The sequence below is a fragment of the Hyaena hyaena genome, unplaced genomic scaffold, assembly GCF_003009895.1.
Source record: "Hyaena hyaena isolate Hyena2069 unplaced genomic scaffold, ASM300989v1 scaffold_813, whole genome shotgun sequence".
Lineage (NCBI taxonomy): Eukaryota > Metazoa > Chordata > Mammalia > Carnivora > Hyaenidae > Hyaena > Hyaena hyaena.
In genome coordinates, this window is record NW_024081448.1 from 185,423 (window position 1) to 211,898 (window position 26,476).

Consider the following 26,476-nt stretch of genomic DNA (forward strand, 5'->3'; position numbering starts at 1 on the left):
GGCCCCTTCTATACCAGGAATGGACACAAAAGCTTAGAGTCTGGGGAAGACACCAGAGCATCACACTGAAGCTACTAACTGTGGGAAAATGAAACAATGAAGGAATGAGTGTGTACATAGAATGGGGAAAATTAGTGCCATTTGGGATAGAGTGGGGAGAGGTCTTTTTGTTTGTTAATTTATTAAGTTCATTGTTCTTTTTTTTAAAATTATGAATTCTTAGAGGAGTCCCAAATTTTTCTTCCAACATGTATTTGTTGAGCACCTATTTTATGCCATGCATTGTTGTGGGCATTGGAGGACATAGCAATGGACAAAACAGACAAGAATTTCTTCCCTAGGGGAGCTTACATTTTAGTGATACAAACCTTACATAGCTAAAGTGGTACCATCGGTAGCTTTAAAATTTATAAGGAATGGGATGAAAGGAGCAAGGTGGATGATGGAGAGATGGGGCATAAAAAAGGGAAAAAATAAATGTAAGACAGAAGTGTGGATGAACAGTAGACTAAGTTCTGAGCCTGGCTTCATTGAGGATCCAGTGTCTCTCATGGACTCTGTTAGGACTGCTCATACCTCTGTTGTAGGCTCATCCTCTATTATTCTTCTGTTTACTTGTTGTGTCTGTTTACTTGACTATGAACTCCTTCAGTGAGGGTATTCATTCTTATGGCTCATTGATCTTCCTATCACAGAATCACTCATGGTGATTCCTAGTCAGTGAAACCCATTGCTCTTTTAAAAAATGATGACCCACAATTTTCTCCAGTGGCCAAGTCACTCCTGCATTAGTACGCCCTGTAGAAGTTCATTGATTTGTTTAGCTTCTGGAGGAAACCAAGAGAAAAGCCTCAGGGAACTAACTATTTATCTGAAAGCCTTCTGTAAGCATTTATTGCCAGCCTGGTGAGACAGACAGAATGCAGATGTTCTTCAGAGCTGGGCAATCTAGCTGCTGTGTGACCTTGGGCAAGCTGGTAACCTTTCTGAGCTTTGGTTCTCTAACTGTAAAGTGCATCATCTGGATATTGAGAAGATCAAATGAGAAGATGCACATGAAAATCTTGATCATTTTAAGAGGTATACAAACATTAATATTAAAGGACATTGAAATGACTGCCCCAGTAATTTCTTCAGGCTTACTCTGTTGTGAAAGAATATGAATTGTGAGTGGAATATTTATTTGTTTGTTTGTTTATTTATTTTAGAGGCAGATAAAGTGTATCCATGAAAGACAGGGGCAGATGATGAACACCAACACTTGGACAGAGTCTGGGGTTGGCTGGGTGGTCCTTTCCTTCATCCTTAAATATATTCTTTCAGTGGGAGGACATTACCTACCTGGGCAGAAGATAAGCTTAACAGACAGACTTTTGTCCAGATCCTAGTTTTGCAATGTACCAGCAGTGTGACCTTGGGTAAGTTCATTAACCGTGCTATGCCCCAAACCTCACCAGCGAAATGGTGATACAAAGGCTTTTCTCATGGTTAAATAAAATATCACTGGTGGGAATGTTAGGCCTCTTCTTCCCTTCTCTATTTCTTTACTTTGATTTATTGTCTAAATACAGCAGCTGGAAATTCATTTAACTTGACAAATATTCTTTTTAGAAATGTACATTTTTGAGAAAGTTTCAAGGACTATCCCACATTCACACACCAGTGTAAACTATTTTAATGTCACTGTTCTCTTTCTATACTTAGTAAGAGTTAGTTGGCTGGTGAAATAAGGAGACAGGTCCAGGTAAATGGGGGCCTGGAGGCAGTGTCTGCATTCGGAAGTATTTTGAGCCTATCTGTAATGAGGTTCCTAGAAGTAGGATTGGGATGTAGGACAGCACCTTTAATAACCATTCAGTCTTTCCACCATCAAGGCCAATGCCTGTCATAGAATGCATACAATACACACAGCATCTGTGTGAGTTTAGGAATCTTCAGATTTCTTTGGTTGGCTCTAAAATCAGGAAAGGGAGACTACTTTTTCTCCATGCTTTTTGCAACCTGTACCCCCTTTTCCCACTTTTTATGTGGGGAAAGACCTTTGTTTCTAGGAAACATAACTCAGGCTAAATACATCTAGAGTCTGTTGGTTTTCATCCAAAACTATGCTTTAAGTTGTGACCAATTGACTTCTAACTCAGTGAAGGTAGTGTGTAAATTGGGCTCTGGCTATATACTTCTAATTAAAACTTGACTTAGGCACTGGGGAAAATGAAACCCAACTTTTAATTAAGTATTGAAAAGTAGAGAAAATGACTGTTTGTAGGCAATATGTTAAGTAATGGAATGTGTTCTCTTTAATTTCTATTAATATCAAGTGTGTGTTTAAAGGAACTATACTAATATTTGAAATTGGCAGCATTGAACAGCCTCACAATATCATTCTCTTTTAACCTATAAACTTGAAACTGTAGACAAATGCACACCACAGCTCAATGTCCAGCTTTTATTCCCTTTACCAGCCCCACCATAAGTGAGGAGGTCAGATATCATTGCTACAGCATTTCCAATCAGCTGAGTCCCAGAGTCCCATTCAATATGAACTTTCTTCTATAAAATGGGAAAAAGGAAACTATATTTTTCTACTGTCCAGAAGTACCTTCAAATCTAGACTAAAAGAGTATCAAACTATAGTCAAGGTCAGGTTACTCCTGGGAGGTGGACAGTGTACATACACAGTTTGAATGACTACAGCCTCCTGTTTTCAAATTGTTTCATCAGCAAAACAGAAGTGTGGGGTGTGTGTGTGTGTGTGTGTGTGTGTGTGTGTCTTAAACCTAAGCAAGATCTCATGAGTCATGCACAATGCAGGGAGGGATACAGTTATCCAGATGCCTAGACATTTAGCATTTCAGTCTTGTTCTCTGACCTTGGAGGACTGCCTCCAGGAAGCAGAACCTCAATTTTCAAACTGTAGAGCAAAAGCTGACAGCAGTAATTTACCAGTGAGAAGTAGCAGAGGGTGGATCAATTATTCGTGGGGAGGAACACTCAAGAGCTAAATTGTCTGGTCCTGCCTTCTTTCACTTTGTAAACGGGCATGAGGGAGCAGCCATTTATTATCTAGGACAACCAAGGGAAGCTTCTGAAAATGAGGGTCCAAATGACATTAAGCAGACTTTGAAAAAAATGACAACAGGGGCACCCAGGTGGCCCAGTCAGTTAAGTAACCAACTTCAGCTCAGGTCATGATCTTGCTGTTTGTGGGTTCAGGCCTCATGTAGGGCTCTGTGCTGACAGCTCAGAGCCTGGAGCTTGCTTCGGATACTGTGTCTCCCTCTCTCTACAACACTCTGTCTGTGTCTCAAAAATAAAAAATAAAAAATAAAAAAATACTTAAAAAAAACCACGACACAGCCAAAAGGTATTCAGTGAGTGACAAGCATCCATTTTCCAAACCCAGAAAGTGATCCATGAAAAGTCAAAATCCAACATTGCAGAGTGAAATATCAAGTACTTAGGAAAGGAATTAAAAGACTTTTGTCTATTTCTTATATCATGAGACTCATGAACACATATTTTAGTGACAGACTTTGTAAAGATTGCTATATCCTCCTTTGGAAAAAAAATTCAGGTGGACAATTCTATACTCAATAAAGTCAGTGTGTAAAGAGCTTTTGGAGTTCAAATGTGAGTCTTGTTGGGAAGGGACAATAGGTCTTACATGCTCGCGCTCAGGCTACGGTAAATTGTTGATGAGCAGTCATAACACAAAACAGCACACCACAGTATATGCAACTTACAATGTGGGCAATGATAGGTCAACAGGAAGGAAGAACAAAGGCATGGAGTTGCATCCCCGGCAAGTGTGTTTGTGTGTGTGTGTGTGTGTGAGGGGGGTGATTATTGCAGTTTAGTGACAAATAAAGGACATTTCCCTCCCCTGCATGTAATTTCAGAGCTTAGATTCCATTCCCTAGGATATTTGGTTTGAATTAATTCAACACTGCATAAAGTGCCTGGAGTCTCAAGCTGGATTAGTGGAATAAGCTTCCTTCTGGGCCCCAGTTAGGTTCATCTATTTATTAGCAGTGAGGAAACGAGATTCCCTTCTCTATGCCTTTGGTCACCTGATTCACTGAAGATTAAAACAAGGTTATTAAACCTACGTGGTTTTTTTTTTTTTTTTTTTAACTTAAAAGGACATTTTTGAACTCATCTCCGGAACACTACCAGGAGGGAGACAAGCTTTTGGACCAGAGGGAGAAACTGTTTACACTTTCCATGACTTAACTGATAATTTGAAAGATAAAAGCAAACCTGACAAAACCGGTCAAGTTGAACAACCTGAGGCAATTTCAGCTGCATCCCTCAATCGTCAGATAGTTTAGCAATTGGATTTAGAGAGAGAGAATGGAAGAAAATGTGTGCCTATCTCTGGGACATTTTCCTGATCCAAATGTTTTCAATGTCTAACATTTGCTTATATACTAAATCTGTGGAGATTCATTGACAATATGATACTGTACAATAAACTATGAAATAGTAGGTGTTAGAATTTACAAGATAATCTCATTTCCCTTCCAAAGTTGCTAATGTTTTTATCCTCTCAAAACTGTGGTTTGGAAACAAATTGCCAGGCAATATGCACTGACAAAGATCCTATGCAAAACAAAGACAGCTCATAAAAAAAAGGGAATTTCTGAAAATGGCTCATATTTTCTGGTGGTGACATTGAAAGAGATGTCCTAACCTTCTGAGCCTTAGCCTTTCTGACTGGCCTGATGGATCAAATCTATTGTTTTCATGCCCCTTTGGGAAACTCTTTAGTGATTTGAGAAGGACTATAAATGGACCAGTGTCTACCTTTGTTGCAATAACCTGCTTTCAGTCCTAACTGAGGCTGATCCTGTCTGGGAGAAACGAAAAATAATCTAGGGGAAAATATTTAATCCATCATTATTTAATCCATCTCGAGCCTGCTTTCAATTCATGGGTCATGTTGTTGAGAACCAACATATTCAATCAGCCTGTCCTCCCTTTATACATAGACTATTGCCTCTAAACTGCATTTAGAGATCTACTGGTCCGGCAAAACTGGAAATGTGAGGATTTCCTTCTGATGTTCCCCACTCCCTCCCTCCAGATTTCCTGTCATTTTTGTCCGAGTACAAACCTTCTTCCACACTTTATATAAGTGTTTAGACACTTCGCCAGCAGCCTTGGTTTTCAGAGGGAAAAATAAAAATAGCACTTAATTAAAATGGAGCATGGAACTCAGTCATTATCACGGTGTGAGTGCTCAGAGCGACCCACTCCCCACCCACTGTTTGGAATCTTGTGCATTAATTCAACATAAAGCCTGAACACAGGTACAGTAAGGAGATGAACCAAGTGCTTAGGTCCCACAGAAGTTACGCCCTTCTGGTATTACAGCTTAATGTTCACTTTACCTGTCACACACACCCCAAAATGACTCAGAGTTCTTTTGAATATGCACAGCTCTGCTGAGTCAAATGGTCTTCATCATTCTTTAAGAAAGCCCATTCAAGAAAGCCTTGCAGCAGAATCAGTACACACACACACACACACACACACACACACACACACACTATTCGTAAGCAAGAAGAAAGCACTTTGGACTTGATGACATGTTCTCTGATTATGGGCCTCCCGGCAGTAGGAACTTGAGTGGAAGTGAAAAAGTGAGATTTTTCTAACAATTTTCTCTGTGAACCCCGCGAGAGGCTGACATGAAAAGATTGGGCATCTCCTCCCGTGACTCCTGAGAGAGATGGGCTGGCTTCCCCATTGCCTTAAGGCCCAGTCAGCCTTCTCAGGAATGGAGCCCAAGTCACCTGAAGAAAGAAAAGTTATTGCAAACAATGAAGAGATAAGAAACAAATTGAGAAAACACTTTCATCTAATTTGATTTTGCCTTTGATGGAAAAACACCAATGAAGTGTGCATAATATTGCGGTGTATAAATAGCTGTGAAGGCGTAAGGATGGCTCCGTCTCTTTCATCACACTTCGGAGCCAGAACGATGTTTCCTTAACAGCTTTTCTTTTCCTTTCAGTTTTACGCATTAACAGAATGGAGCAGGGAGAGAGGCATGCACAGAGGAGCAGACATTTTCTTTAAAACAGCCATTAGACGCTTTCAGTCCCTAAAAGTATTGTCTTTTCTTTTGTTCCCACAGTCCATGATGGAGGTGAGGTGGGTGCCTTGTGCTCTGTCAGAGCATGTTTAGCTAACAGACCAGCAAATTCAAGGGAAGAGACCCCAGAGAGAGAAAGATAGATAGAAGGGGGGAGGAGGGACAGAGAGAGACAGTAAGGCACAGAGAGACAGAGAGAAACAGAAAGAGAGAGAGAGAGGTAGAGACAGGAAGAGAGAGGGCATGTTTTAAATGGGAACCTGCGTGGATAATGTGTACCTTCAAAGCTGCAAATTAATTATTTTCCTCAAACATTTCCACACCAGTGGTCACCATTTATTACATTCAGCCTAATTCATCTTTGTTTGTTTTAATTAAGCTATTTGGGACAGGGCATAGTCAGGACCATAAAATACATACATACATATATATATATATATATATATATATAAATATATATATCTATATCTCAGTTAACAAAAACAACAGAACAGAAATGGAAATCTTCTCTCATTTTAAAAACCATTCCAAAATCATTTCAATTAAGTAAGTGACTGATAGTCCCTAAACCCACTCTTTTATAGGAGACAATACTGTTTCAGGGGTTTCAAAACCTTTTTTTGTTTAAGATTCTAAAGGACAAAATCTTCACAATATAAGTGAAGTTTTGGGGGGCATATTTCCTTCTAAAATTAAGGAACCAAGAAACCCTTTGTATCCTACTTTAGTCTGTCCCTCTGTCAGCCAATCTCAGAATGGAGTGCAAATTCAAATTCATCTCTGAGTAAAACTTGGATGCCATTGCATAGATAAATCATTGACAAACTCCTAGCTTTCCAAGTCTAAACTCAATTTCCTAAAACTTTTGAAAAGTGGGGCTTAATGACACTCTGCTGACAGGAACATATGTATTTAATACTGTAATCATCCCTGCTGTATAAACCAAGAAGCATATGAATGTGAGCATTGCTATTAAAAACATGCAATTTCAGAATCTAGCATGTCAACATCTATCAGCAGCGTAGGGAGAGAGAGAGAGAGAGAGAGCGCTCCAGAAAACTGGACATAAATGAACATGCTAAGAGAGTCATTTTGTCATTCCCCTACTTGTATGTGCAATTAAAATGCTTGAAGAGCGCTCTTTATTTTATTCTTAAATTTATTATTGAGAAGGTTACCTTTTCAGTTCCTTCCTCTTTGAGACTAATAATGTCCAGATCAAAATCCTTCCTCAAACCATCGGTTTTATTGAAGGTGATACGCCCAGTCAGGCCATCCCACCGAGCCTATGGACAAAAGGAATGTGGCATTACTGTCTCACACTTATCACAATCCTAACACCATCAAAACTGTAATATCTGAAATTCATCACAGTATCCAATTATTTGGCTTCATCGTGGTGTTAGAAAACATTGCATTGCTTCAGTGGCTCAATAGCAGAACACTTCCCTGTTTTATTTTATTAGCACTCATTTATTTTGGCAGTTCTAACATCTAACATCAGTCAAATCTGTGATAGTGACAATCTAAATGGGCAGTGTGGAAGGAATGCCTGTAAAATAGTCTGCCTGTGGAGTAAACAAAGTCTGGGCAGCCATAATATTCTGTTTTCCAAGGTCAAGCCTAATCCCTTTTAAGGTGCTTGTATATGGGGAAGTATCCCCACCCCCACTAATTTTCTCTGTGAAAAAGATATAACCCAGTGATGCATTATCAAAATTTTAGGGTGTTTGGGATTCAGGCCTTCTGAAACTGTCAATTGCCCATTACCTTAGTTTCCTGTAGCTGCTGTAGCAAATTATCACAAACCAGGTGACCTCAAACAACAGAAATTTGCTCTCTGATAGTTCTGGAGGCCAGGAACAGACATCAAAAATCAGTAACTCTGAGTAAAATCAAAGTGTCAACAGGGCCATTGTCCCTCATGGAGACTCACAGGAGACTCTGCTCCTTGACTCTTCATGTTTCTTCTGGTGGCTGCCGGCAACCCTTGTCCTGTGGCTATGTGTCTCTAATCTCTGCCTTGTGTGGTCACATTGCCTTCTCTTCTTCTGTGAAGTCTCTCTCTATTTCTCTCTTATAAGGATACTTGTGATGGCATTTCGGGCTCATGTTGATAATCCAGGATACTCATCCCATCTCAAAACTCCTTAACTTATTTATATATGCAAAGTCCTTTTTTTTTTGCCATAAAGATAACATTTACACATTCTATGGATTAGGACATGGGTACCTTTAAGGGGAGCCATTATTCAGCCTGCTACATGTATCCACATCATTTTAGGAACTAGAAATCATAGCAGTCTGCTTTTCATAGAACTCACACTGGACATCTTTGATGGTTTCATTAAACAGAAAATAGTGGCCCTGGAGTATCTTGAGCTTCAATTTTTAGATGATTTTTGGCATTCTTGCCTAATTTGAGTTGACTTATAAAAGAGGATACAGGGAAACACAGGCCTTTGTATCTGTCTAGCTTTTTTTCTCTCTCCTGTCTTTACCAAATTCGCTGGACATTTGTAAATAGTGAAGAAAATCTTGAAAGTTACTGTGTTCATACCATGTGCACTTGTTGACTTATTTACCCATTTGGCCAAGAGGCAGAGCAATGCAGTGGGAAGAGTATGAGTTTATCACAGAGCTGTGTTTGAATCTCTGAAGTATGACTTCACTTAACCTGAATCTGGGTTGTTTCAGATTTCAGTGTCTAATCCATGAAGGGTTTCTGTGAGATTTAAATGGCACTTCACACAATCTTAACTCACTGAGAGCACTAAAAGTTTAAACAATGATTATTTTTTACAACCACCTCTTATTTTCCTTCCCACATTCTCCACAAACTCTGAAGTTTGGCTTTTATTGCCTCACATGTCAGGACTCACATATGTAGTATTTTTAGTCTCTTCCGTATTTCATTTCACAAACCAACATCAGATTCATGGTCCCAAAATACAATTTTCATACTCATGCAATTTCCCCCCAGCACACAAAGTACATAATGGATTCATGCCACCTACAAATTAGTCTAAACTTTGACTTTATAAGATGTTCAGCTATCTGGCTAAACATTACTTCTCGATATGCCCATGAGGGTGTACCCATTTAATGAGTAAAGCAAATGCCCTCCCTAATGTGAGTGGGCATTATCTAATCTATTGAGGGCCTGAAGAGAACAAAGAGGCAGAGGAAGGGAAAGTGTGCTCTCTTTGTTTGACTCAGCTGAGATATTGGTCTTCTGCCCTTGGACAAAAATTTAACACTATGGGCACTGCTGGTACTCATCTTCTCTGTGCCAGAACTTATCTAAGAATATAGCACTTCACAGTTTACAGTTTAGTAGGAACAAGAACATGGATGTATTTGAAGCACCATGAGTGTGAGGATAAAGATTTGCATACAGTATTTGAAGAAAGGAGTATGGAGCAGAACTACTTATCCCAACTGCCTGGAAAGAAAGACTCAGCAAAGGACTATAGCACGAAAGAATGCCTAAGCTCTCAAAGGATGAGAAGCTTGCCAGGCAAAGATTCACAGCCTGAGTAAAAAGCATATACAGGGTATATCATGTCTGCCATGGATCCATAATGCAAGGTAAGGAATGATGAGAAATGGGTCTAGGAAGGCAGGTAGGTACCTGATCATAAGGGTGTTATGAATCATGCTAGTTTGCTTGGACTTTGCTCTGTAGACCTGTAGGAATCATTGGAGTGTTTTTTTTTAATTAAACTTAAAAAAAATTTTTTTTTTGAGAGAGAGAGACAGAGAGAAACAGAGAGAGGGCAAGGGAGGGGCAGAGAGAGAGGGAGACAGAATCTGAAGCAGGCTCCAGGCTCTGATCTGTCAGCACAGAGCCTGTCCTGGGGCTCAAACTCACGAACCATGAGATATGACCTGAGCCAAGGTTGGATGCTTAACCAACTAAGCTACCCAGGTGCCCCAATCATCAGAGCATTTTAAGCCTAGGAGTGTCATAGGCAGATGTGCACTCCAGAGAGATCATTTTAGCAGAGCTAGGGAAGGATGATTCAAAGATCAAGACTGCAAACAGGGGATTGGTTAGCAGGTCATTATCACAGAACAGAATGAAACTTATTCACTATCAGAACTAACACAATTAACCCAAACATACTTTTCTGGCTACCAGAAAAAATATTTACTTCTGTCATGACCAACATTCCTCCTGTGTATATTTAGGTACACCCCCTGGCACTGAAATCTTGTTTTCCTTCCCATCATATTCTAATCCTGCTTTTGGTACTCTGGTCACTTTCTATTTTGCATGTCAAAGCCTGGCTCCATGGACTGGTGGGTTAAGTGAGAGTCACTAAAGAAGCTACAGCATTAGAGTCATAGCATCTGCCTGAGAGTGGAAGACAATTTGTTGAAGACTTCAGTTGGGCAGAAATCTCTACTGTGTTAGGGGTTTGGACTCAATCAGTGTGTAGGCCACTTCTTCATCATTCTCAAAATGTGCAGTTTTAACCCTCTTCCTGATCTGGGTGGAAGAAGGTAGTTTTCTTCATTAAAGTTCTACAGAATTTTCAGAAAGCTTTTTCCTACAGGCAACTTTTCCTTCTTGGGGGTCATGCTGTGAGTCAATTTGATACATTGTCCAGAATTTATGGAGCTCTCTGAAAATGTGCAGAATTGGTAGCATTTATCTCTTGATGTAGCATACAGCTCATAGCAGGGTCTTAAAATCCAGTTCAGAAATCCAATTTCATTTCCACTAAGTGTGTGTATTGTGTCCCTTTGTTTGGATTCTGTTGCGTTAGTTTTATTCTTGAATTTAGTGTTCTAGTCACTGGTGCGGTGTAATTCCCGCTTCTCGCTTCTCCCTGCTCATCCAAGTGGCAAAAAAGTTCCTTTTTCATGCTCTAACAATGCTTCCTTCCCTGCCTCAAATATCTACAAAGACTCCCTGCCTGGTTCTTTACTGAACTGAAATATCTTTTGACCTTAAAAGTCAAGCTTCTCTTCCTTGACACGGTTTCCTGTGCTTTCCTGGCTCCCATCCCTAGATGAGCATTTCTGTACAAGTTCTTTGTTTTGTTTTAAAAGTAATTGTTGATAAACATTTATTAATCACCAATGCATTATTGATTAGGTTGAATAGACAATGACTACCTCTTGGATATGAGGAATAAGATCCATAAGGAATCCATTTTCTGGGGCAAGGCTGAAGCATATACAATTTAGATAATGATATATAATTATATTAGTCATAATTATAATTTGCTTGCCTTATGGAGAAGCATTTGCACAAGGGACAATTATACTATGCTTAACTGAAAACAATACTTAAACTATTGTCCCTATTTTAGGAAATAGCTTTAATTTCCACCCTGCATTAGACCTCTTGACAACAATTGTCTAATAGCAAGTGAATCAAATGGTGTGACTTTCTTTTCTCTTATCCAACACATTATCTTATGAGATAGAAATCGAGATTTGTGAGAAGAAAAACAAAAGTTGTCATTAATGTCTTACTGTATGATTTTTCTCAACATGATATTTATTGTCTAAATAAAATATATACATATGTTAGTTTTGGGGAAGTGAGTGACTGGTACCTAACTCTAGGCTCTTGTAATAGTCAACTTTTAACTTCATTTTGTTAAAATGATTGCTTTTATTCCTTTTTTTCCCTAAAGGGGACTTAAATATATAAAAGCACATAAAACCTCCTTTCTTAGAATTTTCCCTGACACAGCCCTCTTGTTTGCCATGGGGAATAAATTCCTTCTTATTGAAAGGGACTTCCTTTTTGAGAGCAGGAGAGAAAATGCTTTTCCAGTAGATATGATCTTTTAAGGGCAATAGTTTCTAGCATTTTCATTTATGTATTAGGAATTATGCTTTCTTATAAGAATATTGTAAATAAAAGATTTATGGCAAACCCAAAAGGCTAGCTTCCTTTGGAATTAGAGAGAAAGAAATTGTTAACTGACTATTCTATGCGTTATTAAAACTTTTCAAAATTTAAAAATAAAGGAAAAAAATTTAAAAACTGTATAGCTTGTTTTTGTTATAGTGGCCATTGTCTAAGAGGTTCATCCAAGTATGACTTGATTCTCTAGGGAAATTCATCTTAAGTTTTCAGGTGTAGGCCCTAGACTCTATAAAATGTAAATCTGTAAGATGTAAATGATTTCTAATAGAAAAGACAACCTCCAAATTATAATTTTATTGCCCTGGGACTTTTGATTTCCCCTTTTTTTATTTTTTTGATATTATTATTGCCCCTACACTAACGTTTCCTCTACATCTCCTTGAAATGAGCTTTGTCATCTTGCCGATTCCCTCGAAGTTAAATGTGTCTTCAACACATACTTACCTTATATTTGTATTAGTCATGTCTGTAACTATTTTAAACTTCTATTTTGACATTTTGGAGATGGTCCTACCAAGATGCCCAAATAAACTCACCTTCCAGAGCCAAACTTCAAGTTACTTAATCTCAGAAACTTCCTTTGTTTTCCCAGTCCTGGAGCAAATTCCAAGGAGTAATGGAATTTACCTTTGCTGACTCTTTGTTTTTGTTGTTCTTTTCTTTTGATTCTGTACTTTGATACAGATTTTTGCCCAAGTCTCTCAGTCTGTAGGTATCTTGCATAACTCATAGTTCAGGGTATTTCTCTTTTTAAACTGGGCGCAAGGACCAGTAGATCTGTGTATGGTCTCTGACCACTGGGCCATGTCTACGGCATAGTGAAAGGACCACTTTGTGTCTCAGAAGACCTTGGTTTTGGCCATGACCAGGTCTAGGGACTAGTGGTTATTTGAGTGCTAGACTAGCCTCAAGAACATGTGAATCTGATTTGAACATGGCCACTAAGTCATTCTCCATTGGTTGGCAACATTGAACGGGAATCTGAAGTTTTGCTTTGAATATGTGGTGGCCTGATATATAGAGGAAAAGAGTCTAATTCTCTATCATGTGACAGATGACTGAAAATCTGATTTTCTAGGCTTTTTTTTTTTTGTCTGAGCAAGAATACATCTCGGGTCCACTGAAAAGGAGAAATACCTTTTCAATTCCATGCCCAATAATTTTGTATTATATGTTTACTTTCAACTCATGGCTGAGATTGTGGAACTGAGGCTACAACTCTCAGTAACAGTCTCTTACGTCTGAAAATGAGAAAAGCCTCTTTACCTCATTATGTGAGTGTGAAATTTATTACCACCTTCAGAAAATATTAATAAATTAGATTATAAAACCTTCCAAATAAAAGGATATCTTTCTTTGGTTATCTCTTTGATTGCTTATATTAATATATCTAGGATTTCCTTTATAGAGAGAAACTAAAGTTTTACTATATTTTATGTGCTACCCTTAAAAAACTCTCAGCAATTGTTGACTTAGAAGCATTTTTATGTAGAAACTCAAGTTCATATAATAAAAGTGCATCTTTGGCCTCATTGCTTTTCTTTCCCCAATTTTATCAGTATTGAGTTATAACTAAGCCCACCTCTTTTTACCAATTTGTTTTTTGTTTCTTGACAAAAGAAGAAGCTAGTTAATCTGAAGTTCTTAAACTAAACTGGTTTGCTAATTAGATAAGCTAGGATTGCTACATAATGCTTAAAATAAAGAAGATGTAAAATTATGTATGTAATTACATTGAATTAGGATTCTGACAAAATTTTTACATCAACAATAATTATGCTGCACAAGGTATCAGTTTAAACATAATTTCCAAGTTCCTTAGTGAGTTTAAGACCTTGAGCTAATGATAAATCAGGTTAATTTATGATAATCTTGGAATTATTGTTAAATTAATAATACTCTAATAATATTTGAATTTTTGAGATGGTTTCTCAATAAGAGATAGTATAGATGCATTGGTCACTGTATATGTGTGTGTACATATGTACATATATATCACTATATATCTTATTATTATATGTTATGGAGAAACTGTCCTTTGGTTCATGGTAATGAACATGCTTCTTTTTGTCACTTAGAAAAATGTGTTCAAAGGCTGTATGTGGCTCTATGGGGCTGTATTATGCATGCTCATTTATATAGGGTAATGGGCTATACTATTGTTTACAAAGTAAAGAGAAAAAGTGTGCAAAATTATGAAAAAGTACAGTGAACAAAAAAGCATGTGTGTGTATAGTACTTGAGGGAACTGACCTTTGTTTGCCTTGAGGCAAACATGATAAATCTGAATAACAGCAAAGATGTGTGTTAAAATTTTGGCAAAACTTGCTCAGTTTTGGTGGCTTTATTAATAAGATATATATTTTAAGTTTGTGAATCCTTTTATGTCAAATGCTATATGAATGTAAAACTGGTGGGTATTTTCCTTTTTTAAAAACATGACAGTTGGTCTTGGAGTACTTAGGCTCGTGTTAAGAAGACATAAAGTTTGTAGTTTTCTTTCTATGTAATCTGATAAAGTAGACTTTCATTGTCAACATCAACAAGTGATTTCTACTTTCTCCTCATGATTATCTGGTGTTTTTGTTTTAAGCTATGGATTGGAAAATGGGCCTTTGTCAAAGAATGACAGTCTCAGAGCCTCACAGAAAAATGGTGCCAGATACACTTACCTATTGGCACTTCAAGAAATAGAGTCATGGGTACAGACTGAAAGTTAATGTGACATCACTTAGACAACTGTGACCATACCAGAACTGGTTTGCTATGTGCAAAGCTGGATGCAGGGCTCAATCCCATGAACTGTGAGATCATGATCTTAGCCCAAATCAAGAGTCATATGCTTAACCTACTGAGCCACTTGGGCACCCTGCTAATGTGATTTTAAATGTCCTGTTAAGGGAGTGAAGATACCCTTTCTTTATCTTCAAATCCCAACATAGTAGCCTATAAATGATATATTCTTTTTCTTTTTCTTTCTTTTTCTTTTAGAAAGAAAGAGAGAGTGTATGTGAGCAGGGGTAGTAGGGGTAGAAGAAGAAGAGAGAGAGAGAGAGAGAGAAAATCTTAAGCAGTATCCACGTTCATCTCGAAGCCCAATGTGGGGCTTCATCCCACGACACTGGGATTATGACTTGAGCCAAAATAAAAAGTTGGACTCTCAACTGACTGAGCCACCCAGGCATCCCAATAAATGATACATTCTTTATATGATATATTATTCTGTCTGAAGCCTCAGAATTCAGTAACAACTCACTCAATGTTATGGCATGTGGTAATTTGCATAAAGCCAACAAATATATACCTTCCGTTTTATCAGACTATAGTTCGACAAATTGGTTGTTTACATGACGTCATGCCAAAATTGTTACACTTGAGAATAAGTCTCATCTAGTCAGGTATAGCAAACCCATCATTAAGGAACAAATGCTATCCTTCATCTGTAGACCCAAGATCCAGAAAACTCTCTCAGGAAACCGGTCTGTTACTTGTTCTGTGGTTTATAAATATCAGATTTATAGGTGATAAGGAAAGTCATTTCCTGACAGATCAGGAGATCTACCAGATGTGGGGCACCTCAAAGAGAAATTCACCAAAATATATATATGTATGATAGGAATGCTGTGCTGATGAATTTCCTGGATTTAGTTTCTTACCCATGTGTGGTAACGTGAATAACATCCCCCTGTCCCCAAGTGTCAATGTCCTAATCCCCTTGTTTAAAATATACAGAGCAGACTTTGCTTTGTAGATGTGATCAAGTTAAGGATCTTAAAATGAGGCGATCATACTAAGTTATGTGGGTGGGCCCAATGTAACCACAGGGGTCATCATAAGAGGTTCCCAGTAGAAGTCAGACAAGCAGATGCAGAGGGACAGAGAGAAAGAGACTGAAAAATGCAAAGCCCTTGCTGCTTTTGAAAATAGAGCCAAGGGTCCACAAGGCAAGGATTATGGGAGGTCTCCAGAAACTGCAAAAAACAGTTTCTGGTTTTCCTGTAGAGCTTCCACAAGGAAGCAGTCTTTTCAACACCTTCACTTTAGCCCACTGAGATCGTGTCAGGCTTCTGGCCTCAGAATTGTAGGAATAGATTTGTGTTGTTTTAAATGGCCAAGTTTGTGGTGATGTATTTAAGCAACAATCGGAAACGAATATACCTTAGAATGAAATAGCCCATAAGAATGACAAAAGCGTGTCTAAAACAAAAAACAAACACACAAACAAAAAACCCTTTCAAAATGCAATCAGAGACTCCTTTAGAAATTTTCATACACAAGTTAATTTTCTGGCCTGAGTAGTTGCTTTAAAACGGTAGCTCTGAGGGACACCCGGGTGGCTCAGTCGATCGAGCATCTGACTTCGGCTCAGGTCATGATCTCACGGTTCATGGGTTTGAGCCCCTGTGCTGACAGCTAGCTCAGAGCCTGGAGTCTGTCTTCAGATTCTGTGTCTCCCTCTCTCTCTGACCCTCCCCTGCTCACACTCTCTCTCTCTCTCTCTCTCAAAAATAAATAAATAAATAAATAAGAACAGTAGCTCTGCATCTGCCAGCCATGTTTAAGGGGCTTATGTGGTTGATTAACAACATGTTACACTCATGTAAACTAATCAGCTCTAAACACAATGACACAGACGTTTTGTAATATGAACCAACTCTGAAGACTACTTATGGTACAAGAGGCCACTTCTAAACAAATTATCTAAAACTTTGAAATAAAGCAAGAGGATGACTCCATGTCCTTTAAGGTCCTATGGAGCCTTGTCTAACAGGCCCACCCAAGGATAATTTAATTCTCCAGGTGACTGTACTTCTGCTTGTTTACTATTTTCTATTGTTTAGGGTCAAGACTATGAAATGATATGTTAAGTTGTAGATTTTTGTCCAATAGAGATGCAAATAATTCATGTTTGGTACAAAGGATAACCTTAAAGGTTATGGTTTTACTGATCTGTAGGGCTATAGTCAGCTTTGTCTGAGTCAATCTCTCCCAGCTAATCCTTCTAACAAGCTTTACCATCCAGCTAGTTCCATTGTGACAGCAAATGTATTTTTGGCACATGTTTACTTTGAATTTGTATGAGATCATGTTGATAACTTTATAAAGTTATATATTGACAAATGCTAAATGTTACGGATATATTATCTCATTTGAGCCTTACAGCAGCTAGATAAGGTAAAAAGAATTGTCCCCACTTTAATGAAGAGAACAGGCCCTATGGTTAATAAAATGTACTGGAAGGATCCGTAACTGATTCTGCCTCATATTCTCTCTCCTTCACCACACTGCATTCCCATGGATACAGTCATGAGAAAGAAAATGAAGAGGTGTGGGCCAATTTCTCCTAATTTAACTCCTCACCCTGGACCTTGCATGGGTCGTGAAGAATGAACATCTCAAGCCAAGACATAAAAAATTAAAAAGGAAAAATAAATGAACATTTAAAATCAGCACTAAAATCTTGGTTTTCCACTAACTCAGTGGCATGTGTGAAGCGTGAGTTGCCCAAATTGACCCCACTGGGACCTGCTGGGTCCGGTTAGAAAGCCCAAACCCTGCAACCTGGACTTTAGTATTCTACTTCTCAGTTTCCTCATGTAGCATAGAGCAGCTTTTCCTGAAGATCAATATCACATAGCTCGAAAGTGCAGCTATCATGACTAAAAACAGAAGAAGCTGTCAGCCTTTATGTGCAGTTACCTGATTAGAGGTCCCCAGGCAACTGGAATCTACACACAGTATTCCAATGGCTGTCAGGCTACAGAACAAGGGAACCATCTAGAAAGTGTTGAACTGCTGGTGTTATGCTAGTTTGGTTGAAATGCCTTTAATTTTCCCACCATCACTTCCCTTTATTGCCCTACAGAATCCTATTCCACCCACTGATCAACTGATTAAGTGGGTCCCAGGATGGTCCAAATTTCTAAGGTTTTCATTTTGGATTTATTTGTGTGTGGCTATTCATTGACTTTTTACCATAAATGTTGATGACTTTTGCTGACTTAAAATTTAACTGTAAGACAGAGGTGCATGTTTAAAGTCTTTTATCTCCAACCACAGTGAGTCTTCTCCCTTGAAGCCTTCCTCCTGGATTCTCCCCCATCCCATACATTTCTCTTCAAAACATTGTCTTCCTCATTTTGCATCAAGCTAAAAATACCTCCTTTTCTGTTATTCTGAGGGGTCATCAATACCTTGACTTTTATATGGCAATGTGACAGAAGCAATTTGTAGTTCAGAAGGGTGTATGGAAAATGCCCAGTTTTCAAGATACTTTAATAAAATCGTAAATTGTTGTGCTTTTATGAACTTAGCTTTAAAAAATCACAAATTGCATTTAAAAACAACAAAATGATAATGCTGCTAATAACCTCTTCATCGTTTTTCACATATCATTCACAAACAAATTTTAGCCATAAACCCAGCATTGTAAACAAGATGCTTTCTGATATAACAATAGCTAGTTTTACTTGTTCCAAAGTTTGAACTTGGTATACTAGGAAGATCTTGACTTTGGAATCAAATGACATAGGTTTGAATTCCTGGCTTTATCTTTGATTAGCCAGGTGACTCTGGGCAAGTTATTTTAGTTCTTCAAACTCCATTTGCAAAAATCAATACTGTCTTTACCTAGTTGTTGTAAAGATTAAAAGAGATAACATTTCAAAGCATCTAACAGAGTACTGTCAGATGGAAGCTCAATAAAAATCCAGTTCTTTATCTTGACCTAGTTAGGAATTCCTTAACTCCCCTCACAGATACATGATTACTTATAGACCATTTTGCAATGACCCTCACTCCATCTGAGAGCTTTTCTTTTGATAAAGAGAAAACTACAGGCCCAAAATGCTGTTACTTGGGCCAGGCCTAATCACCAAACCAGTGCTTAATGTCTTACCTAATTGTAGTTTCAACCTTGCCTAGGAATATAAACCTTAAACTGTCAGTCAGGAATTTTCTGATGGGGGCCTATGAGTTTGTAACAGGAACCTCCTCATCCCCCAAAGAAAGGTGAGATAATCAGCATGATAAGACTCTGCCCCCACCTCCCCCCCACCATAGAAAGTAACGTTCCCTAGAGCAGTACTTTTTTTTCTCTTGCTTATAATTTTCTTGTCCCCCTCCTCCTGCCTATAAAACTTCCATTTTGTACAACACCTTGAAGCACCCCTCTACTTGCTAGATGGGATGTGGCCTGATTCATGAATTGTTTAGCAAAACCAAGTAAATCTTTGTATTTACTCTGGTGAATGTTGTATTTTAACACTTTATGCTGCATGTCAAAAAAGACCAAACTGCCTCCCTACATCATCAATTATATTAATGTAGTGGCTCTCAAATAGTAATGAGCATAAAATTATCAGGATACATGGTTGAGGTGGGAACCAGGGATCTACATTTTTTTTTTTTCAAGCACTCCACTTGGTTTGATGAAGATGGTCCTCAAACTATAATTTCAGAATTATTGAAATAGGGCTCAAAGCTTGTCCACTCCATAGACTCTATATTCGTGTTTGCTGAACAGTCTTACCAAGCTATCAAGCATGGAGTCTGATTCCAGTTCTGAAGCAGTTCAAACTTAGATGATTAAGGTCGCTCTCTCTTTTTGCACGGAGTATATAATTAATAGTGGACTCTCTCACTCTCTCTCATATCTCTCTGTCTCTCTAAAATAACATTTTAAGAAAGTAAATGAATAAATGGTAACAATTTCACATAATCGGGAAGAGTGAGCCATGGATGTATGGTTGGTGTAGTATTTAGGGAGAAAATGGAGATTGAAGTCATAGAAGGAAAGCAGGGTTTAAAACACTGTGTACTCTTATGGCTCTCAGTGTAGTACTGGTCCAGTGGAACACTGTCATCATGTGACTAGGCATGTGGTGATTGGCTCTTATATTCTTATATTCTAGGACTTTTTAGAAATAATACAGACCCCTCTGAGAGAATGCTTTTTGGTATCTTGTGAGCAAAAGAGATCTACTGAATCTCTTCAAAGTCTGTTTTTGCCCTGAAAAATGGATTTGCCTCCAAAGAGGCAAATTGCTTGTTGCTGTAATTATTCTTGGGGTCACAATCACAGGTCCTCTTTTGGGATATATCCGTACCATGGTCCTAAACCAAGTTTGGGGAGTTGTTTTGTTTGTTTGTTTGTTGCTTTTGTTTTGTTTTGTTGTTCGTGTTTCCTCAGTGGAAGACTATCTAGCAATAGATGAGATTTCATGGCATGGCCATAAGAATCCAAAGCTCACACAGCAGCGTGGATCTGAATGAGGCCTGGAAGTTTCAGGGCAAGAAGGAACCCCCCCTTCTTGCTGCCAGTCTTGGAAACATTTTACACTAATCTTCAGGTATTTTCCAGTGCTTCTGCCCAGCAACAATCATAGTGGTTATAACATCTGTACTGTGGTGTTTCAGATTCCTCATTAGAGCACTTCCTTGAAACAATATTTTCAATTATCTAGAGAATAAAAATCCCTTTCTAAACTTACTATTTATGGCTGTTCCCTACTGCCCTTTCTGCTCCATCTTGCCAATGAAGAGGAGCAGAATTTGTCACCCCAAAATATGTTCCTCGGGTATAAGGATTTTAGGCTGATTGTTTTGTAAAAAACAGCAGATACAGAGAAGCTCTGAAAACTAAAAAGAAGTTATCCTTTTGTGAGAACAATTTACAAGGGAAATCTCCAAATTTTAAGGGTGTCTCCTTCTCTGTACCAGGAAGAGGAGAATAACTAAATCTATAGAAATTTATCAATGAATGGGGCGTCTGGGTGGCTCAGTCAGTTAAGCATCTGACTTCAGCTCAGGTCATGATCACACGGTTCGTGGATTCGAGCCCCGCCTTGGGCTCTGTGCTGACCACCAGCTCAGAGCCTGGAGCCTGCTTCAGATTCTGTGTCTCCCTCTCTCTCTGACCCTCCCCTGCTCACGCTCTCTCTCTCTCAGAAATAAATTTAAAAAACATTTAAAAACTTAAAAAAAAGAAACTTATCAATGAAGAAGACATGGATATAAATCTGCATAACAACCATTCCCTTATTTACTGAGATTTGCTGAAAAACCTGGTTCCTTCCTTTGCTCCACAGTTCTGGGCATTTCCCATGTGTACAAGAGGTATACATGTTATTAAATTTCTGTTTGTTTTTCTCCTGTTAACCTCTGTTTCTTTTACTACAGGGGCATCTGAATCAAGAACCTAGACAGATAGAGGGAAATTATTTCTCCCCCCAGTGGCTATACATGAACCTTGTCTTTCAACCATGTGCATGCCTCCTCAGACTCTACGTGTATTCATAACTCTTGAATTTGTTCCCACTATTCCCTATACATGGAAATCTCTCCCCTGACATGTTCTTAGATATTCTACTCATTGATAAAAGGTAAGCATCCCAAGGACAGGGAGGATTATCTATTTTGTTCACTGATGTATCCTAATTGCCAAGAATAGTGTCTCCATCTAGCAAGTGCTCACTAAATACTTACTGAATGAATACAAAAATTAAGAAAAGTTACTAAATTGTCTCCTCTATGAAGCCATTCCCAATCCCTTTAGTTAGAACATATAGCTTTTACCCATGAAGTGTAAATACTATTGTATTTATATCTTATTATAGCCCATGTCATAACAGTATTGTATTACAATTAATACATTTCCTTCCAGATTATGGCATCCTTAAATTCAGGGCCAGTGTTGTATTCATCATTTACTTTTGCTGCTTACCACTCCTCTTGTACCTAACAGTGCTACATGCATAGAATATACTTAGTACATGCCGATAAATTGAATTTCTGGCTAAAATCATTTATTACAAATTATCCAATACTACAACTTTCAAAGATGCAAAAAGTGGCATACTTTAATCAGAAATTATTTTGAGATAAAACAAACCCTTCTCTGGTAAACTTTCCAATGTCAGAGACTCTTGTGGTCCTATCTGGATCACAATAGGACAGTCCTATTTTTCTCCACCTCAGTCCTCTGTAATTTTGGGCTTCCTGCAAGTAGCAAGACTTCTCTCATTCTTGGAAAATCACTTTATCTCACAGGCTACCATGTCTTCTTCTACACATGAAAATGTTCAATGGAACAATCTCTTAGAGTCCACTATTCTGTTCCTTCCTCTATCTGGTTTGGAAATTTGCTCAGATTCCCAGGATGTGCTTACATAAGTATCTGCTGCCTGAGGGCGGTCCAACAGTGGTAAGAACCCATTCTGGACCTCTCTTAAAGCTAAAACCACAGTTCCGAAAATTAAACCAGATAAATGGCCGATCTAAGAAAGAATGTCCAGTCCAGCTCTCTAATGAATCCATTAGAATGTAATGCTGATAAATCATAACATGGAATAAAGTCCTTTCCTCTGTCTCTATCAATACTCTCTTACAGCTTCAGGATACTTGCTGAACTCATTTTTTGAGATACATACCACTCCCTTGTCCATCAAGCAAATAAACTTTAGCTTAAAAAATTATCTTGTATTTTAGCTCTAGGGGTCTTTTATTATTCTGTGGCAGGCTCTTATGCTATAAATCCCAAGTGCTCATCTTTTTGCGACTTCTTAACTAACCCTTTTGCAGCCATACCCACTAGAGCACAGAGAAATGAATAGGACTTGCCTAAAGCAATATCATGATATTTTGGCAGAACTGCTGAGTAAGTCCTTCAGTTTTGTTTTCCTAACATCACATTAAGCAATACTTTTTCAACCCAAATACTTTGCAGCATTTATTTCCTCAGGACCAAGATTCTGGGGTTTAGAATCACTCAGCCTCTCAAGAACTTTCAGTCAAGTGAAGAAAAGAGTCAAATAAGTCCAATGGCATTTCATGAAACTGCCTCAAAACCACAAAAGACTTACTTAGACTATGGTTATTTGACTTAATGGTGTTTTAAAACAATATTCACAAATTGTGGATGAGAACAAAAAATCGCTTGGTGCCGTACTTCAAAGATGTCACCTTGGAAATTGCTTTAAGGAGGGAAACAGCATACATTAGTCTGCCTATTGTAGAATAATTAAGTTGGAATGGTAAAAGTCAATTGTTTTGATACCATTACAGTTCAGTTGAATCATGTTAATTAGAATAGGTTGGGCTTGTTCTCATTTAGATCAGCTTCCATTCTCTCTCTATTGGTATGGGGCAAAATTTACTGTCAGCCATCACTGAATAAAACGTTTTAAAATAAGAAAAACCAATTATAAAAGATGGCCTTTCCAGATCTCTAATTATCAAACTACACCGAAAGTATATTAATGAAAGTACACCTCTGGTTTAATTTTTAATAATCTTATTACTGCTGCATTAAAAATACATAAAACACCTTTCTGAGAAGGGAACATAGTGACATAGCAGAGATGGAAGGTGTTGCTGCCCCTTAGCAGTGAGAATGCAGCCAGTGAACTTGGTTCTTGTGCAGTGTGAAGCCTCATCTTGCCATAATACAGCTGCAGAAAGTGTTTCTTTATCATCTGACATTTGCGACACCAATATGGGAACTGTTTAAGCTCTTGCTGGATTGTAGCCCCAGGCAAGTCTGAGCAACTGATACAGAATCTGACTGATTTTGGAAGAGATGTAAAGGGCATTACACAAATAGTTAAAAAGATGCTCTCAAAAGGCATGTGCCAGGTACTGATGCTCACACCTCTGTGTGGCTTCAAGATTCCACCCACCCGCCTCCCATTGTGCGGTTACCCTGAGGCAATGCTCTTACAAGCACTCCTGGACAGGTGCATTGCCAGAAACTGCTTGCAAGGGGTCACACTCTAATTACAAGACAGGCTGCTTACTTCCATTCAATGTAAATTCACTATGCATAGGGACAAAAAGATCACCTTACATCTGCCATCAATATTTTGCTTAGTATTAAAAAAAATTACAGACATACAGAAATACAAAATTTTGCCTTGCAGGAATGTTAAGAGGATGAGAGCTAAAATATTCTTCCTATTTAAGCATCAAAGGATTGGCCAGAGAAGGTCATGGTTCTCTTTACTCCTCAGAGATTTCCAGTAAATGCAAAGGTTGAATCTCTATCCTTAGAGACACCATCTTGTCAGTAAAGTCAATCTCCTTGTAAAGGCATGTGTATGAAGTGTGTGTAATGCATCTGATGTTAAGGAGTTACTTGCCAATTAATTTAGGGTGCGTTCACCTGCAAACATACTGGCTTGGATGTGGAAAGGGACCCCAATATTGAGCATGCCAGGGGGTAAAAGTGTAAGGCCACAAGTCTAAACGTCTAAACCAAACTGACTCCATGACAGGCTTTAAGTTTCCCCTCTAAACTAGAAGGCATGAGTTACAGCTTACCAGAAACTAACAGGTAGTTACACATTGCCCAAGGCAGGAGTAACCACCCTTGCAACACCCAATCCAGAAAGGCCAGCGACCACCCTCCACATTGTTAAGGGAGAGGCCTGGAGAGAGAAACTATAGATAGGACCCTGTTACCTAACGTTAAAGTTAACCTGTTAGTCGCTGAACAAGACCCTAGGCTCGCTCTGTGATTGGTTGAATTTAAAGGCACTCTAAATGTCCTAATTGGATCCCGCCAAAAGTAACGAATACTCTAGACAATGTGTATGGTCAAACCCCCTGTCAATGATGTTGAATAATTATGATTGGATCACTGTTCCCATGTCACAACTTCTGTGACTCCCCCATGTCAAACCCCATAAAAACCCTACTCTGCCCTTGTTCGGGGCTCTCAGCATGGATTCATTGCGTTGGTGAGGTTTGGGAGCCTGAGCTTAAGCCCGTAATAAAGCCCTTTGCCTTTGCATACATGACTCGGACTCCTTGGTGGTCTTGGGATTTTGGGGAGATCGCGATCTGGGCATAACAAAAGCAAGCATCACCTCTGTAGTTTACAGCGTTGGGTATTATCTAGAAATAACAGGAGCTTCTGCTCTGAGTGGACTTTTCCTTGGAAGGTGATCTCATGCAAGCTTTATAGCAGTTTTAACGGGACGAGGGCATCACATGTGAAAGTGTTAGAAGGCACAGAATTGGAACTCAATCAAGCAATTTGTTGAAAGAGATGGCTTGCTTCCACCACGACCCTTCTTTAAACTCCTTTAAAATAGAGGACATGCTCTAGCCTTTGAGGGCAAGCACTTTGTTAGACTTGGCTCCAGAGAGATCATCACCTATTCTTATTCTCTTGGGAACAGTCTAGCCTTTTCTGCACTTAAATTTTACTTGTGCTTTACTCTGAGGTCAGAGGGTTGCTGGCAGTTGCTCGGATTAGAAAAATCTGTGAAACAAGAACCCTAATGTGTGATCCGGGCCCTAAGATCGGGTAGAAAATGGCGATATTCTGGAGAAAGACACTGAAGTTGACAAAACTAGGACATATTCACTTCCTTCTTTGGTCTAAGCATAAGTTACTCACATGCTATGAAAGTTAGCACATCATTTAAAATTCTCAGTATTCCCTCTTAGCACTACACGACTGTAAGCTTTATGTACACTGAGGAAATCCAATTGTAGACAATGTGGCTTCCTAAAATTTTAAAAAATAGAAAGCCAGCTATCAAGCTGAGGGGAGATAAAGTTCTCATTTCCCAGTGGCCCCAAACAGAAATTATCAGGAATAAATAAAAAATCACTTAGGAATCAAGAGAAAGCTTTGCTCAGTAGCTGCTGATAGGAATCAGGAACGACCTATGAATTTTTAGTTTCTTCCTAAGAACAATCAAGTGTGACACCTGACAGAAATCCTGTCGTGCAACAATGAATTTCATACGAAAACAACTTTTCAAGTACTGGGAATGGTGGGGGGAAGGAGGCGGTGAAGAGGGTATAAAACCTACCGTTTGTCTCATTCTCAATTTAAAATGTCGAAGGGGCAAATTATGTATTTATGTAATCTGAAGCTGAAGAGCCATGTACACTAATTTCTCAATTCACAGGAATAAGGAAGCTTATGGCTATAACCAGGTATCCTGGCCAGCCTGGATTTACGCTGGGTGAGGATTGTCTCGGTTTTAAAACTGAAAATTTCATATCCTGGGGATACTCTTGGCCTCAGGCAAACTGAGGGTTGGTCACCCTAATTCCAGGACAATTCCAACATTGAATGTTTTTCCCCCTGATAAATAGCTTCATGGTATTAGTCAGGCCATCCTAATTTATTTTCTTTTTTTGAAAGTCGCATACATAACTCCACTAAGAAAGGTTTTTCCAGGTCATATTTTTCAATATATTTTGTTGATTTTGAAAACTTTTTTGAGCTATAATGACAGTTAAGAATTGTCTATAATTAAGGTGTACAACCTGATGATTTGATATATGTAACATAAGATGTCCTAATTTCTGAATCAGTAAAATACCGTGTCCCACAATATAGCTGCAGCAGTCACTCTAGGAACTTGATGGGTCCACAAGATTATAGGTCTGGAGCAGATCTTGGGAAGACTAATTCCTAAAATTAGGTCAATCAAATACACGTAAGTCAAATTTGATCTGCGTGT

General features: G+C 38.6%; 1 protein-coding gene across 7 annotated transcripts in view; it reads right to left on the minus strand.

Annotated features, from left to right (window-relative positions):
• GRIK1 (glutamate ionotropic receptor kainate type subunit 1) overlaps positions 1 to 26,476 on the minus strand; it is a 376,947-nt gene that overhangs the window by 49,549 nt on the left and 300,922 nt on the right. For 4 of the 7 annotated variants that reach the window (XM_039219393.1, XM_039219391.1, XM_039219389.1 and 1 more), the window contains one exon: positions 7,279 to 7,386. In XM_039219393.1, coding sequence (XP_039075324.1) covers positions 7,279 to 7,386 — 108 coding nt within the window. Of the gene's footprint in view, positions 1 to 5,116; positions 5,162 to 7,278; positions 7,387 to 26,476 lie in introns of all 7 variants that reach the window. The other 3 variants (XM_039219388.1, XM_039219386.1, XM_039219390.1) reach the window with 1 other exon arrangement.